Below are 15,376 nucleotides of genomic sequence, written 5' to 3'. Positions count from 1 at the left end.
ACATTGACCACCATAAAACAATTTACATTTTTTCCAAAACCATCAGTCTACTCTTAACAGCCAGCTTGAAAAGAAAGGAGGTTGAGGTTGCCTTCACAACAGAGACTACGGACCCGTAAGACGTCCACTTACAAGGTGGATAGAAGGTCCTCGGAAAACGTTGGATGCTAATCGCTTCCAAAGAGTGTTATTGGAAATCAAAGCTGAAACACTGTGTCCAGTTGTGGGCGTCTCACCGTTGAAATAATGATAATGGTAATGACTTAATATAAGCAAAATAAATATCATTGAAAATCAGTGTTTTTATATGACGTCACGAAATCATACTAAACGATCACGGACTGTTCAAGCCGCAATAAGAAATTTTTTTACTCCACTTTTCAAATATCCTGTAGCCGTGAATTATTATTTTAATTAAATTAAACTTATTGTTTACTTTTTGTTATTTGCTAAATATTGGTCTTTTTCTTACTTAGGATGGACTTCCGCAAGATAACGCCTGGTTCCATTAAATATTTATTATTTAAATTATACTTGTTTGTTTACTAGACTATATTCGATTGGTGCTGGACGATGTTAGCCGTTCTGGCTTTTACAGCTTCTTCGGACTCAGGGCTCGCGGGCTCGAGATCCGCGAGCTAATAAATTAAAAAAAAAAACGTCAGATACGTAACCAAGCGTATTGTATTGACTAAATGATATCTACTTGGTTTTCGGAGAAAGATGTCTTTTTTACTCTGGTCGTGATGATATCAAATTGGTCGTATTTAAATAGATGTTAAAATAAAAGGAGTAATCCTAAAAAAAAAATAATATGGTTACCCTAGTAACGTTAAAACGTTATAGAGCCTCCAATAGTTCTGTAATGCGTCACGGAATTTATATCAACGTTCTGAGAATACATGTAATCGTTTCAAACTGACATTTAACCGAATTGGAATATTTCACATAATTAGATCAATCCGATTAAATAATCTCATAGCCTTAAAACTTAGAAATATTTATGTTATCTGTGGTTATGCTAAACTATAATAATAAATAGTGTATTTGTGACGTGTTAAAAATAGTTTTGGTATTTATTAATTTTGTTTAGTTTTATTTCAGCACATTACAGGGTGATGAAACCACAAACTGTCAGTTGACTTGGATAATGTATGTATAAAACATGAATTGTACCTTTTATATGACTACAAATGTGAAAGAAAGAGGCTATATATTAAATTAAAATGATTTAGTAATAAAAAGGTAAAGAGTTGATTGAAGTTTTATTCTCGTGTATTATAGCACCGGTGTACTTACCACAGATATGTTAAAAGAAAACGAAATCTTCGTTTCGCCATTAACATGGCATGTTATCAGTCGTTTTCACGGACCAGTGCTCATTTTAATTAATATAGAGAAACTTAATTATTTCCTCTCGCTATTGGAACGACTGGAAACCGTATTTAAACGGAGCATTTTATGTTCCGAGGAAATTAAATGTACCCAACTTGATACTTAGATATGTAAGTTTATTGATAGTACTGGTTTTATGAAGCTATGCAACTTATATCTTAGGCTTCCTATTATGGAGCAGGTACTACAACTAGCTATCCCTAGGGCCTTTTACAGCATTCAAAACGTGTATTAAGAATAAATTTACCTTAAAATCTTATTATTCAATAAACGAATATTTAAATGATAAGAATCCTTGGCAGCGACGTCGCTTGATTATTTTGATTACATTTAGGCTATGTCTGATAATATGTATATATATGAATCTGTGTTAAACTTTAATAAAAGATGTGTTGTTGTGTTTCTTCTTGCTTTTTTTTACAACTATAACACCTTGCGAAGCAGAATGTAAAATAATACAGATTAAAAAGATAACTAATATAATAAGTTGACGATCAATAAAAATTCTGTTCAAAGTTCTAAATATAAAAAAAGATAGTTTGTCTTTCATCTATCTTAAATATTTAACTAGTTGAGTCGTCAATTTCGCTTAGTACAGAAGTAAAACAATTGGTTTCAAAGTACATCATTGATTTACTTGACCTTTTGTGCATTTAGAGAAGTTGGTGGCGTTATTTCGGTGGACATTTGGGTAGCTTTTCTCCATAGTATAAACAGCTGATGTAAGACGGAAGTGTGTGTGCAATGTGTTTAGATGTGTGCGAAAATATTGCAATATCCCTAGTGGTAATATAGTTGGGTTTTAAATCTGTTAAAATATAACCTTTCTACACCCTCGGGAGAACACAAAACAAGTATTACTTTCACTATTGAGTTATCGAAGTTCAAATTGTTCATGCAAATCTATACGTCCATTACACAATAGTGAAACTTTGTTATTTTTACGTAATTTCATTTATAGCAATTTCATTACGTAATTTTTAATGCGTATTTAACTCTCTTTAAGTCTCTCTAAGTCTTTACTCTTAAAGATAATTAACAGATGACAGTTATAAGATAAATAAAATTAGAAATAATTATTGATATATTTCTATTATAAAGTTATAGTGCATACGATTACTTCCTAGTTATTCTTTGTTTGACGTCAAACGCTTGACGATAGACGAATCAGAAATAAGTTATATTTTTATTATAATATACTCTGTTGTTAGTATAGAATATGAGTTTTTTTTATTTTACATCTGCAATAAAACTTTTGTCGTGCTTTAACAAAAATAAAAAATATTCGACACATTTACCGATTATTACTTTATTTATTTAAATTCGTATATTAAATTTATTCAAATGACTTCGACCTTTGCCTCCTCAAAATTAAAAAATCTTCAAATGTCAATAAGGCATTTAACAGAGATCACGTCAACAAAAAAAGTAACTATTGTATTGCAATAGGTAACACAGGCTTTTGTGTCACCGACAACAACACGTACATAGACTAAACATAATGTTACATTCAATTCTTACACTTTACAGATTAACCAAATAAAGAATTGAAAGTAATCTATTACATATACAAATTATTCAAATTTCAATCTTAATTCAAGAACTTTAAAATACAAATCCCTTTGTCAATACCAATCAGTTGCCAAATTCCTGCGGACAGATAATTATTATTTAAATATTTACTCTCGGTTTTTGCGTAATATCAAGTTCAGATACATGAGTTGTAAACATTTGGTATGATTTTTTTTGGCATAATGTTATTTTTAATGCAGAAAATTACGAAAGTCAAAGCTATATGTATAAATGAATATATAAAATATAGATAAATAAATATACACACATATATATATATAACGGAAAACCGATTGATTTCAACCGCTCCAGCATTGAAAATTTGTATACTAGATGGCAAAAGGTTGTTGAGAACGAAGTTTAACATATTGTTGATAAGAAATATAAACTTGTTAAAAAAGCTGTCGTGTGCATTTATCTTAAGAAAGCGACATTACTTTTCGCTTCCACGAACACATATATATAATATGTATAAATCACGCATAATATTAATTATGGGTTACTTCTTTTTTCATATTCGTATAATATAACATATTCGAAAATTGTAACAAAAAAATTGTGACACTATTTGACAATCGGAATGATAAACATTTTTGGTTACTCGAACAGCGACCATAACACTAATTGTCCAAGTTATTGTATCACAAGAATTGTGTAGTGAATGTGTGAATGAGTGAATGGCTTGTTCATTATCCATTTACCGCTTATTATCGACATTTACAGGTTATATTTCCAATTTTTACAAACATGTGATATGTAAAGTATTAAATTTCTACGCACAAGTGTTCTACAGTGGAATTGTAATTTACATTTCGTCTTTAAAATCCAGTAATAAATTATTATCCGTATATCGTTTTAGTCCACAGCTGGGCCCAAGCTTTCCCCGTAGATTTCAAATAGAACCGATTGAAAGCTGCTTATATACAGTAACTTTATCAATGTTGTCTGTCTACTCAGTAAAAGGAACTTCTACGCAGGGGTTTTTTTTTAAATCGACCACTTTTTACTTGGTCCCTGTCGATATTAATGCTGTTAGCTGGGAGGTTTTTACAGTATCATTGTGAGTTCACGAAGTGGAAGGCTTCTTGAATTTAAAAGTTTAAAAAGAAGTTGGACAGATGCATTTCAGTTATATTGATGACGTTCCCAAGTAGTAAACCGCTCTACCCGAGTAGAGCTGTGTAGTGTTTATGTTGTGTGTATGCGGCTTGGGACATCAGCGTGGACCACAGACGAGGCTAGGATGGATCCGGATACAACCTCAGTTCACCCACGCTGTTCAACCAACTTTTTGGGGGCATCTCATTCTGCTATATTAAATCTATAACAGAGACTTTTTACAATTAATATTCTGAAAGTTTTTTTTATTAGCGTTCTCTTCTGTCATCCCTTACAAGTTCTTTTACTATTATGGTCTACTACTATTATGAACTCTGTGTTTGGCACTAGTCGGTGTAACATAACTCCTGAGGATGTCCCGAGGACGGGTGAAACATGTGTTGAGTAATTTGGCGGTGGCGGTTGTGTGATTCGCATTGTTTGCCGCATACGCATTTATCAGGGGGCTAGCGGGCGGTGCACTTTGTTGCACGACTACCACTGCATGTGCGGAAGTAGCTAAATATTGGTCCTTTTCTTACTTCTTTTAGTATATTTTCGTTCATTCTTTACATCAGGGTTAGGGAGCGGGCGGCCGCCCCCTAAGAACAGGTGTTGTGGTGTGATGAGTAGTGTTTTGTTCTATTGTGAATGACACGATGTCTTGTACGGTGTGTCGCGGGTGAAGTGATCGCTGGTGCTGTGTTGTCAGCGATTGCAATGTTGTGGTAACATAAAGCTTGGACATGAAGCTCTTCCACTTTATTAAGGGTATTGTGAAAGTAATTACAAAAATAAAAGAATCCATCAGTAATTTTCGCGAGCTCTTGTTAGATCAAACGTTTGATACTCTCCGAGTATTTAATTTCAGAATGTCATTAGAACAGTTTCGTATAATTTAAGTTGCTATCCAATTGGGCTCATCTCACATTCTTCTTATAACGTACATTAGTCATAATATCCATATATAAAAATGAATATTTTTCTGTATGTCCTTTATGGAATTGTGAACTATGGATCTGATTATATGATGATCTTTAGCAAAGTTGTTGTGCATGAGCCCACAAAAATTTATAAGTTCATTGTTAATTTTATACACAAAATGAATTTGATATTTTTTATGTGTTTCCTTGATTTGGACACGTAAAGAGGAGAACCCCAGAGAACGTAAGAAACGTCGCATCCAACCTCAACATACCAGGGTCCAGACCCAGAGGGCAACCGAAAACTAGATTGATGGACGTGGTAAAAAAAATACATGTGGTTCTGCAATGTTTCCGAAAATGGAACGTCGAATAGAGCGGAGTGGAAGCGGAAAACGAAGAAGGCAGACCCCACCATCAGATGGGATACATGTCAAGAAAAGAGATAGAGAGTATAATGTGTTTCCTTCAAATATATTTTAGTTGTTGGCCTAAAAAGCGCAGGGTAGCGCTGGTAGATAAATAAATATAATCTTTAGTTATTAGACTAGAAATACACTGGAATAATTATCGATAGGGAATAACCCATTGTAAGCGTATGACTAATTAATTTATTAAAAATAATATATAAGCGAAAATGTCCCGAACGATATGACGCTTGCGGTTACAGTAATAAAATAAACATTAAATGTAAATTATTTTAATATTTAAGTTACATTTAATTATTACAATTATACTTGGTGACCAATATTAACGTCAACGGATCTTTATAAATAGTAACAAGTTTTTAATGTTATAAATTGATATAAAGACGGGTTTACACAGACCATCCAGCTGTATATAACTTTAGTATATTTTTATAAATATATAAATCAATTCTTTTTTTTAACCGTACACGATTGTTGTAATAAATAAGTGATATCTACCAGCACATACACAAGCCATAGCAAAGTTCACTTAGGTGATAAATAAATACACGAGTTGGATGCAATTTTTCGTGTTAGTACGTAAAATGGCGAGAAAAATCTTACGTGTACAGATAACCGATGACCATAATATAATACTGTTTGAATATAATTAACTATAGTAGTTTAATTAAAAATATATTACACTGTAAAGCAAAATTATTTAGTTTTTGAAAAAGTAATAATAATATTCTTCAATTAAATTAATTAATTATGAATTATAATTTGACACACACACACATACACATAATTATGTATGTATATATATATATATGTATATATATCATATCGTCCAGATTTTCGTGAACATTTTTTAAAACATTACTGAAGGTTTTTAAAAACACGCCTGCAAGTTGAAGCCTTTGAAACTGCGGCTATTTCATCACATTTAATTTATTGTAATTCAGTAAATATTGTCAAAGAGTTACAAAAGATTCTGCTCTTAAAGTTTTTCTATAAAAAGACAATTATTCCTAGCACGTTTATCTCCATCTTCTTTGGTTCATTGATCAATGCGCGTTTATTCAAAGAAAAAAGTAAATTACTTTATCCTCTATGGAGTGTCATAAAAAAAAGGTTCGCAACCGATGCGGGGCCTATCGCAAAAGCTCAAGGCGCCAATATACCGGCTACCTGAGTCAGCCCGTAAAACCACGTTTCACTATAATGACCTAAACCTGTCATTCCGACGCGCATGTCTAGCGCGCGCGCACGTATCAGAAACTCTGCTGCGATCACACAAAGTGTTTCGAGTGCTAAAGTGTGGTAAAGTGCAAAATGGTGCGCACATACAAAGTGGTATCGTGTTTCAAAATGCCGAAGCGGCAAACTAAAGTAGTTCCAACTTCAAGTGCTGATGGTGTGTTCACGATCGAAGTTTCTTCTACTTCGACCCTCGATGTTGCCGCGGTAAGTTATTGAGCATTTCACGGTGTAAATAAATAAACCAGTGTATTTATTTACTATACAAATATTGCAAAAGCAACACTATTAAAACAAATATAGAGTGTAATGCCATGTATTGTGTTTTATGATCGCCACCCCTCTCCCCTTTCCCGCTACACTCTTGTACACGCACACACACTCCCTCTCACACACAATTACACTCAAATAATGTAATTGTTTGTTTTGCGTATTACTATAAATAGTATAGAAGAAACCTAGGTCTCTATGGTGTAGAACTGTGAGCGTAATGCAAAGAAAAATAAGAAACACAAGTCGACACTAAATAATAACAATAACATAATTATGATTATGTACATAGATTCATATAAATAAAAACTCATCTATAAAGCCATCGGCATTTGATTTGGCACGTCGGAAATATTATATCATAATCTATAATAAACACTACACCTTTCTACTACTACTACTCCCTTTCTCCTTTTTTAGATAGCTTTAGGTTTTACTCAACAGAAGACAGTTTTTAAATTATGATTTTAAAATGTCAATATTTTCTATGTACCAATTATTTTGCCGTGTATCCTGTACGCACAAATTATGGCATTCAATTAAGTTACATGAAAATATTCTGTTTACTCTTTGGCATTTATATCATCATTATATAGCTTTTGTTGGCAGAGTGCTGGAGGCATTTTACATTGACGTTTTTATAGAAACTAAGCATTGATATTTACATCAATTATTTCAAATTTAATTATGCCATAAATTATACAAGGTAGCGATATAATGATCACATTATATGCAGGTTAGTTTCTCGTATGGTAGGTGTAACATTCGAAATCTATCAGACAGACGGACAGTGTGATATCATTTGAGATTACAGATTAAAAAATCATAGAGATGCAAAATAAGACAGGAAATTAATATCATTAGTATCTATTTAATAGCAGGAAATCAAGTAATAATCGTCAATATGTTTTATCTTATTCACTTGTGATAAAGTCCATATTGCGTTGCATATATCAATTGAAATTTTTATTAATAGATGTCGATAATAATATTTTTTCAATTAATATGATGATTTAAAATATCTTATTAGTTAAAAGTGATTTTTAATATTAGAAAGAAATACTTACATCGTAGCATAGGAGTATAGTTAAATTCAGTTATTAAAAATAATATCTTTTGTTAGTAAATATACATCGGAATGCATCTAGTAAGAAAAGACTATGTTCTATCTATGGAATACTTATTGACAGACTTATATCAACTCTTTCTTCTTTCTCAGTCTTTTCTTCTTTTTTAAGTGTTTTTTTAATAGCCGCCGCCTTTGGGGGCCTTTCATACTCCTATCTTTGGCAAGAACAGGGGCGTTTATTTTCTTTATTGATTTTTCACGCTCTTTTTTTACTTTCTCTTCTTTCATTCATCACATAATCTATCTTTCTACTTCTTTCATTTCACTATTTTCTCAGTCTTTCTCTTCCGTTCTATTCGCAATACATCCATCCTCAACCACAACATTCTAAGTATCTTTATTTACAATTTTCTTTAAATCTCAGTTTTATACAGCTTCACATTCTAATCTTCTACTTATTGTAATATTTTTATTTTTACAATTTAATTAAATTTCTTTCTTTAATTTAGTGCTTACTTACTATTTAATTTCCTATTTGACAATATTTGAGCCTATAGTTAATTTGTATTTCTATCTATTGCGGTTTAGGCTACCTTCTTACAGCAGTTGAGGAAGGATTTTCTTTTTTCTTCTTCTAACATAACGGAGGCGATGGTCGCCTCCTCAATCTTCTTGCCTAACTGTATTATCGTCTAAGTTACTCAGGACAGTAGTCCTCTGAGAGAGTGCTATTACCAAAACTTGGTCGGACCAACGCATATGTTTTTATCCACGTGGTATTTAATCGTGTGCTTTCTGTACAAGAATTAGTTTGTTGAAGTTATCTACTTGTCAACAGTGTGACCAAAATAACTTAGAATTAACTGATATAATAAATTGTCAATAATGAGATGCCTTAACATAATATGCTCAGCAAAAGATTGACGAAAGTGAAGCATAGAAAAATTTTATAAGGTCTATCGACAAGGATTACCAGAACAGTTACTACTTCTAACAAAAAAAAGTGGCACCAAATAAAATAGAAGATTTTTCTTGGGACAAAACCTAAAACTTTAATAAAGAACGAAGAAGAATTTGTTTACAAAATGCAAATTGTTTATTTATTCTTCCTAAATCAATTTCATCACTTTCAAAGTAATCCCCGTCCGATAAAATGCACTTTTACCAACGCCTTTTACAGTCCTCGAAACATTCCGGATAGTTCTTTTCCGGTACAACCTTCAAGATCTTCTTCGTTTCAGTTTTTAAATCCTCAATCGTATTAACCTTTTTAGTTAAGTAAACATCCAGAAGTACGGAACCAAATCAGATGAATACGGTGATTGTACAACGATAAGAGATTTTTTGGAAAAAAAAAGTCGCGAAGAACTAATGCAGTATGACATCGACCAATCGAAACTTGACGCTTTTGAGACGCAAAACGTCCTTTAAAATGGTTTGGGCTGAACCAAATGATATTCCAACTCTACCAGGAAGTCACTAATTTTCTAGCACCAAATCTTTTTTTTGACATGGCCTTCGTTAGTTTTAAATAATAATTTAACCTTACTTTTTGATCGCAGTGATATATCTCTTCTTTGGTTTAGATCCCTTCAGTCAGTTGAATCAAGGAAAGATTAACTACTTCTTTGTCTGGATCAATTAATATTTTAGTAACTACAAAATGTAACATCTTTAGCTGGAGAGGCCAATCTGCTACTCGCAAGCCTAATGCGAGCTTCCAAAGAATTATTTTTGGCTTTTAATATTTGTCGAATTATTTTTATAATGTTCTGTATTTACGTAAATAGTTTTATTCAACTTTAAAATACGTAAAACGTTACACCCATTAGCATTAATTAATCAGCATCTAAAAGAATTCTCGAGATGTGCCATCAACAATTATTAACTAAATTTTAATGAATTATTAAAAGAGAAGTGAAATAGATGTCTTTAAAATAATAATGATATTTTCTGTGCAGCAAAATTTACACTATTTTAGCAGAAATAGTAGTCCAGGGTTAGAGGACAGAGACATGCGATCCTAAGTCGCTGGTTCTATTACCGTTATACAATCTTATATAATTCACACTTTACGCATTAACAATATAGGATTCCAGGGGATGGGCAGTAGCGTCCTCTGCGTACCATAAGACCACACTGCGATCGCCAAACCGCCTGCCAAGAGTGGCGATTATGGTAAATCTCGTCTTAAATATCTTTAGGGTAAGCTTTTTCTTTAGGTCGTCTATTGGTTGAAACGACGAACGATATCTTTTGCATGCCTTTTAAATACATATTGCAGCTCAAATAACATTTAAATTTTTAAAATTGCTCGGAAACTATCTCAAAGTTCTTGGCCACTCGTGAACGTAGAATTTCGTTTTAAAAAGTAAATAAAAAACCACGGTTATTCCCCGTGTATAGATGTATATAAGTCAACATCAGTTTTTAAATGGCTCATATGATAAGCATATCATGTACATCTTGAAGAGGCTACATCCGATTGGTTATGACGTCATTATCAACATGAAAACGTGACTCGTGAAGGTTTAATACATTCACCACTTCAATACATTGTAATGTAATTATAGTATTTGAATCACGACATTTTCTGCATAGTATATGAATATGCGGATACGGGCAGTGCAAGAAGTGCTTATCGTGGCAATCTTTGATTGAATCCTATGCCACGCAGTAGGCGTCCATCGGCTGAAAAAAAAGGAGATATGAATATAAAAAAAAATGTCAAACTTGCATCTATGAGTCTTAAATCTGAACAAAACTTGGTTAGTTCATATCTCTAATAATTTAAAGGGTGTTTGCATTAGGAAGATATATACCGATATGATAAAATAATCGTTGTTTAAATTAACAAAGGACTTTACTTATATTGTACTTTCTTTGTTATTTATATTGGTCAATACAAACAAGGCTTTCTAATCAACTATCATTTGATTGTTGAATGGAACAAACTGTGATATAGTAAACTGTGGTCTAGAAACGAAGATGATGGAAGGTAGGTGATGCATGGGAGACGATTTGAATGTGAAGAAAGATAGAGATTGTGAAGGATGAAAGAAGAAAGTGAAAAAAAAAGAATAAAATTACTTTATCCGTGTCCGTCGTATATACGTTCCTGCCCCACAAATAGCAGGGGGGAACGAAATGATTCGGATCATTTCATTCCCCCTGCTATTTGTGGGAAAGTGGTGGAAAAGGTGGAACTACGAAAAATATCAAAATGGTTTTTATTGCATACACATATCACATTATGTCATTGCATTTTACGCTATTAAATGATAAACATATCATACAAGGTAATCATGATCAACACATATAACAAATAAATATTTCTATAACATTTGCAATTCTTACAAACTTTATAATTTGTGCTCGCAATGCTCTCCGAGGGATCAATAGCCCGTACCAGAAACCGGTTCCGATGATACCGAGTATCCTATAGTTTCCTGATGACTGTACTAAGTATAAAACAACATGCGGTACGCTCTGTCAAATACCAAACTCTATACCTGTTTCTATAGAAATAAGAAAACATGATCCAATTCTTTTAAATTAAACCCACAGACAGTTGTTATATTTATTTTAGTAACTGTACATTAAATTATTTAAACAATATTCATGATAGGAATCCCCTGACAAATCGAATCAGGAATAAGGAGATCCGTAGATGAATAAAAGTAAAAGACCTACCACTTCGGATTGACAAGTCGAAGTAGTAGTGGGCAGGCTACATAGCGCGCAGAATAGATCGCCTTTAAAGCCTTAGGTAGACTGAATATTACAGCCCCCGTCACGCTCGATGCACAGAACCGTCATCACACTTACAGATGGGTCGGCGGCCGCGCCCGCCTATCCCGCGTTCAAGCGAGGGCGGTCAGGAGAGGCCCGTACTGCTCCCAACCGCAGAGTAGTCCACGCTTCGCACAACTTACACTACACGTGATTCATTACACTATACACCTACACAGGTATTGTCCTTTTATGTGCGTCTTCGTTGTAAATAGGGTACTATCACCCAGCGTAAATTTTTTGGTCCGCTGATCTTCTGTTTCCACGGACTCAGTTTCGATGATGTGTATAAAGCCTAAATCGGCTAGCAGCAAAATTTCAAATACAAAATGCAAATGAAGATTACAGACAGTTAGGTATAGAGCATCCTGTTGGTTAATGATCTATTAACCCACAACGTGGAAGAACCTTGTTAACGGCGTTGATAAATCTATCTAATAAACTATATAAAATTCTCGTGTCACGGTGTTCGAACTTGAACTCCTCCGAAACGGCTTGACCGATTTTTACCAAATTTTACATGCGTATTCAGTATGTCTGAGAATCGGCTACTATCTATTTTCCATACCCCTAAGTGATAAGGGTGGTCCACCCTTAAATTTTATTTTTAATTTTTTAGTAAATTTTTTTGGTTTTTATTTTATTATGATACAATACAAAAATACATACAAATCTAAATTTTCACCCCTCTACGATCAACCCTTATCTTACATTTGTTAATTAAAAACTTTATTTTTTTTTTTGCAAAACAACGTTTGCGGGATCAGCTAGTACTATATACAATTGGCTTCCATACGGTCTTATTAGAATTTTAATGGATGTCCAAAAATAATGACAATACATGTATATTCAATGTCGTTTCAGCCCAAAGACTGCCACTACGAATCATAGGCCTTCTCCAAAAATATATTTTGAGGATATACTATAACTAAGTAAGAAAAGGACCAATATTTAGCCACCTTTAACTAAGTGAAAAAATTTAATGCTTGTAAAGTCCCTATCCCAACATAAATAGGGGTACGAGAGGCCCCCAATAGCGGGGGTCATTAAAAAAAAAAAAATATTTAGCCACCTTAAGAAAGAGTCAAGACAGAGTTAAGACTCTGTGTTTGGCACTAATCGGTGTAACATAACTCCTGTAGATGCCCCTTGGAGGGGTGAAACACGTGTTGAGTGATTTAACGGTGGCGGTTGTGTAATTCGCATTGTTTGCCGCATGCGCATTTATCAGCGGGCTGGCAGGCGGTCACTTTGTTGCACGACTACCACTGCATGTGCGGAAGTGGCTAAATATTGGTACTTTTCCTACTTAAGATGGACTTCCGCAAAATAACGCCTGACTCCATTAAATATACTTTAACGACCACGCTTGGTAGTCGGATTGGCAGGTTTGCATATATAATACATTACAATAAAGATATTTATTTTAAAATATTGTTTTATGCATTTTTATATAGTATGAATGGTAGATAATGTTTGTGTCCTTGAAAAAGGATATTAATTCCGTGATTTGAACGACTAAATTATCATAAACATCTCAGACATAACACGTTCACCGCTGGACATGTTACCCGTATAAATTTCCGATATGACTCGTTGCAACTGGCCTGTATCCAGCTTCTTCCGAGGACATTGACAAGGTTGCCTGTCCACCTTGTTGGTGAACGTCTCACGCTGCGCTTGCCGATTCGTCTCCAATCCAGAACCTTGGCTCTAGATGCTATATTACAAAACGATGTAAATATTTCAATCTGTCATAGTTCAAATGCATTTATGTAGTCATAGTCATAGTTGCATCATATATCTTTTATACAATGCGAAGGTAAGCAACATTCTATATATGATAAATTACAGGATCATACAACTAAAGCGATGATTGTATAATCTGTTTTTTTTTTTAAGTTTAAAATAATATCTGGCACATATACACATAGTCGAGAACATTTATGGACATTATTGAAATGACAATTTTTTAATTTTTTTTTTGTTTAATTTTTTTCTTTTTTTCCTAACAACTTCGATAGCGCTCATCAAAGACTTATACTAAATTATAAAAAAGTTCCACACGCCTAGACGTTAAAAATTCAAATATTTTTTTTACAAATGTCAACGTATAAGATAGAATCTAGTCAAACGTTTATTGTCACGTTGATAACAAGGTTTATTATCTAGGATATTTTGGATTACCTAATCATCTTTGTAACAAGTTACTTCATAAGTGATTTAGTGTATATATAATTGATAAACAATTAAGTCGTTCGAAAATCGATTCAATTGAAATTGACAGCTGCGATTATATTTTTAATCTGTAATTTTTTGATATATCTAACGTCTACATATTCTAAGTACGTTATCACTACTGTCACAGTTGTTTTAATAATAAACAGGGAGATCCTTTATGACATGAGACTGTCACTTGAGGTATATTGAGCAGATATGACTACACCATTTAGAACATTTACGAGTTACAACTAAACGATGGTGGCGCTAGTATCGTGAACTCTAAAGTTACCATTTACCATCTAAAACACAGTCTTTAACTTAGCCTGTACAATGATTACTTCGGATCACTTCTCTAACAATGTTATAGGAACTTGCTACAAGAATATACAGTTTTGGAAAAAAATATCATGTACACAACTCTAGTAAATATATTATGAGATCAAAGCTTTTCGCCACAATAGAAATATATTTAAAAATACCACTGTCGTAGGCGTTATTTCTCAATATCAACATGAAATAATTAATAACTAGTAATTCAACCTAAGTATATGTAACAATAATAATAATCAAAAACTATATTAATACAATAAAATTCAATTAAAATCAATTTGGACAGACTTGTACTGTCATAACTTATTACTCTCTCGTATTCCAATTCACACAATAACTAAAAGATATAGGCCTCCTCCTAAGATCTTCTCTCTTCTCCCTACTTTTTCGGCCGACCGGCCACTTCAGACGGGAAGTTCTTTGAGCTGCGTCTGTGGCTTTGATTCTTGGTGATATACTTCGCGTCTACTAGCACGTGGTAACTCGAAAACTTTTTGGCCCCAATGGTCAGTTATTGTAGTAAAAATAAATCAATATAACACATTATGGATTGATCAATTTATTTGTTACTTAATTTGGAATAATATTAAATAATAAAAAAATAACTTTGTGATTGATAAATACTGACAGGTGAAGCTGTTAATCAAACGTCATTGAAATGTCAAACGCATGAAGCCAAACCAAAATGCCTTATTACATTTTTTGTTTTTTGTGACCGCTATTACCTATTTTTTCCCCTATAAGGACCTACTTTGCAGAAATAAAACATAACGGAACTAATAAAAAAAGATATATGAAATCGTTGAAGTCGCTCTTTAATAATGGAGTCACTAAAGAAAAGACAGCATCTTTTTTGTTTTATATATATGTTACTAGGTTAAGTATTTTACTTATTGATATTAAATTGATTGTGCCGATTTATTAAAATAAATATTTCATATAAATAACACCACAGATACACACCTGGCATTAACTGACAGATCAAATAGAAAATATTTATTTTTTATCTGTATTCATTAGATAAGATAGGCGCATGT

At 32.9% G+C, this 15,376-nt stretch overlaps 1 protein-coding gene across 1 annotated transcript in view; it reads left to right on the top strand.

The window, feature by feature from the left end:
* Positions 1-6,659: 6,659 nt before the first annotated feature.
* LOC137921569 (phospholipid phosphatase 2-like) overlaps positions 6,660-15,376 on the top strand; it is a 103,471-nt gene continuing 94,754 nt past the window's right edge. Inside the window, exon 1 of the mRNA XM_068764367.1 lies at positions 6,660-6,862. Coding sequence (XP_068620468.1) covers positions 6,731-6,862 — 132 coding nt within the window. The 5' untranslated portion in view covers positions 6,660-6,730. The remainder of the gene's footprint in view (positions 6,863-15,376) is intronic.

This window comes from Battus philenor, unplaced genomic scaffold (assembly GCF_028537555.1).
Source record: "Battus philenor isolate CCGP_79_NKW_IND1 unplaced genomic scaffold, ilBatPhil1.0.hap1 SCAF_19, whole genome shotgun sequence".
Taxonomy (NCBI): domain Eukaryota; kingdom Metazoa; phylum Arthropoda; class Insecta; order Lepidoptera; family Papilionidae; genus Battus; species Battus philenor.
Note: the sequence above shows the minus strand (reverse complement) of the source record. Positions and strands in the feature narration are given on the sequence as shown.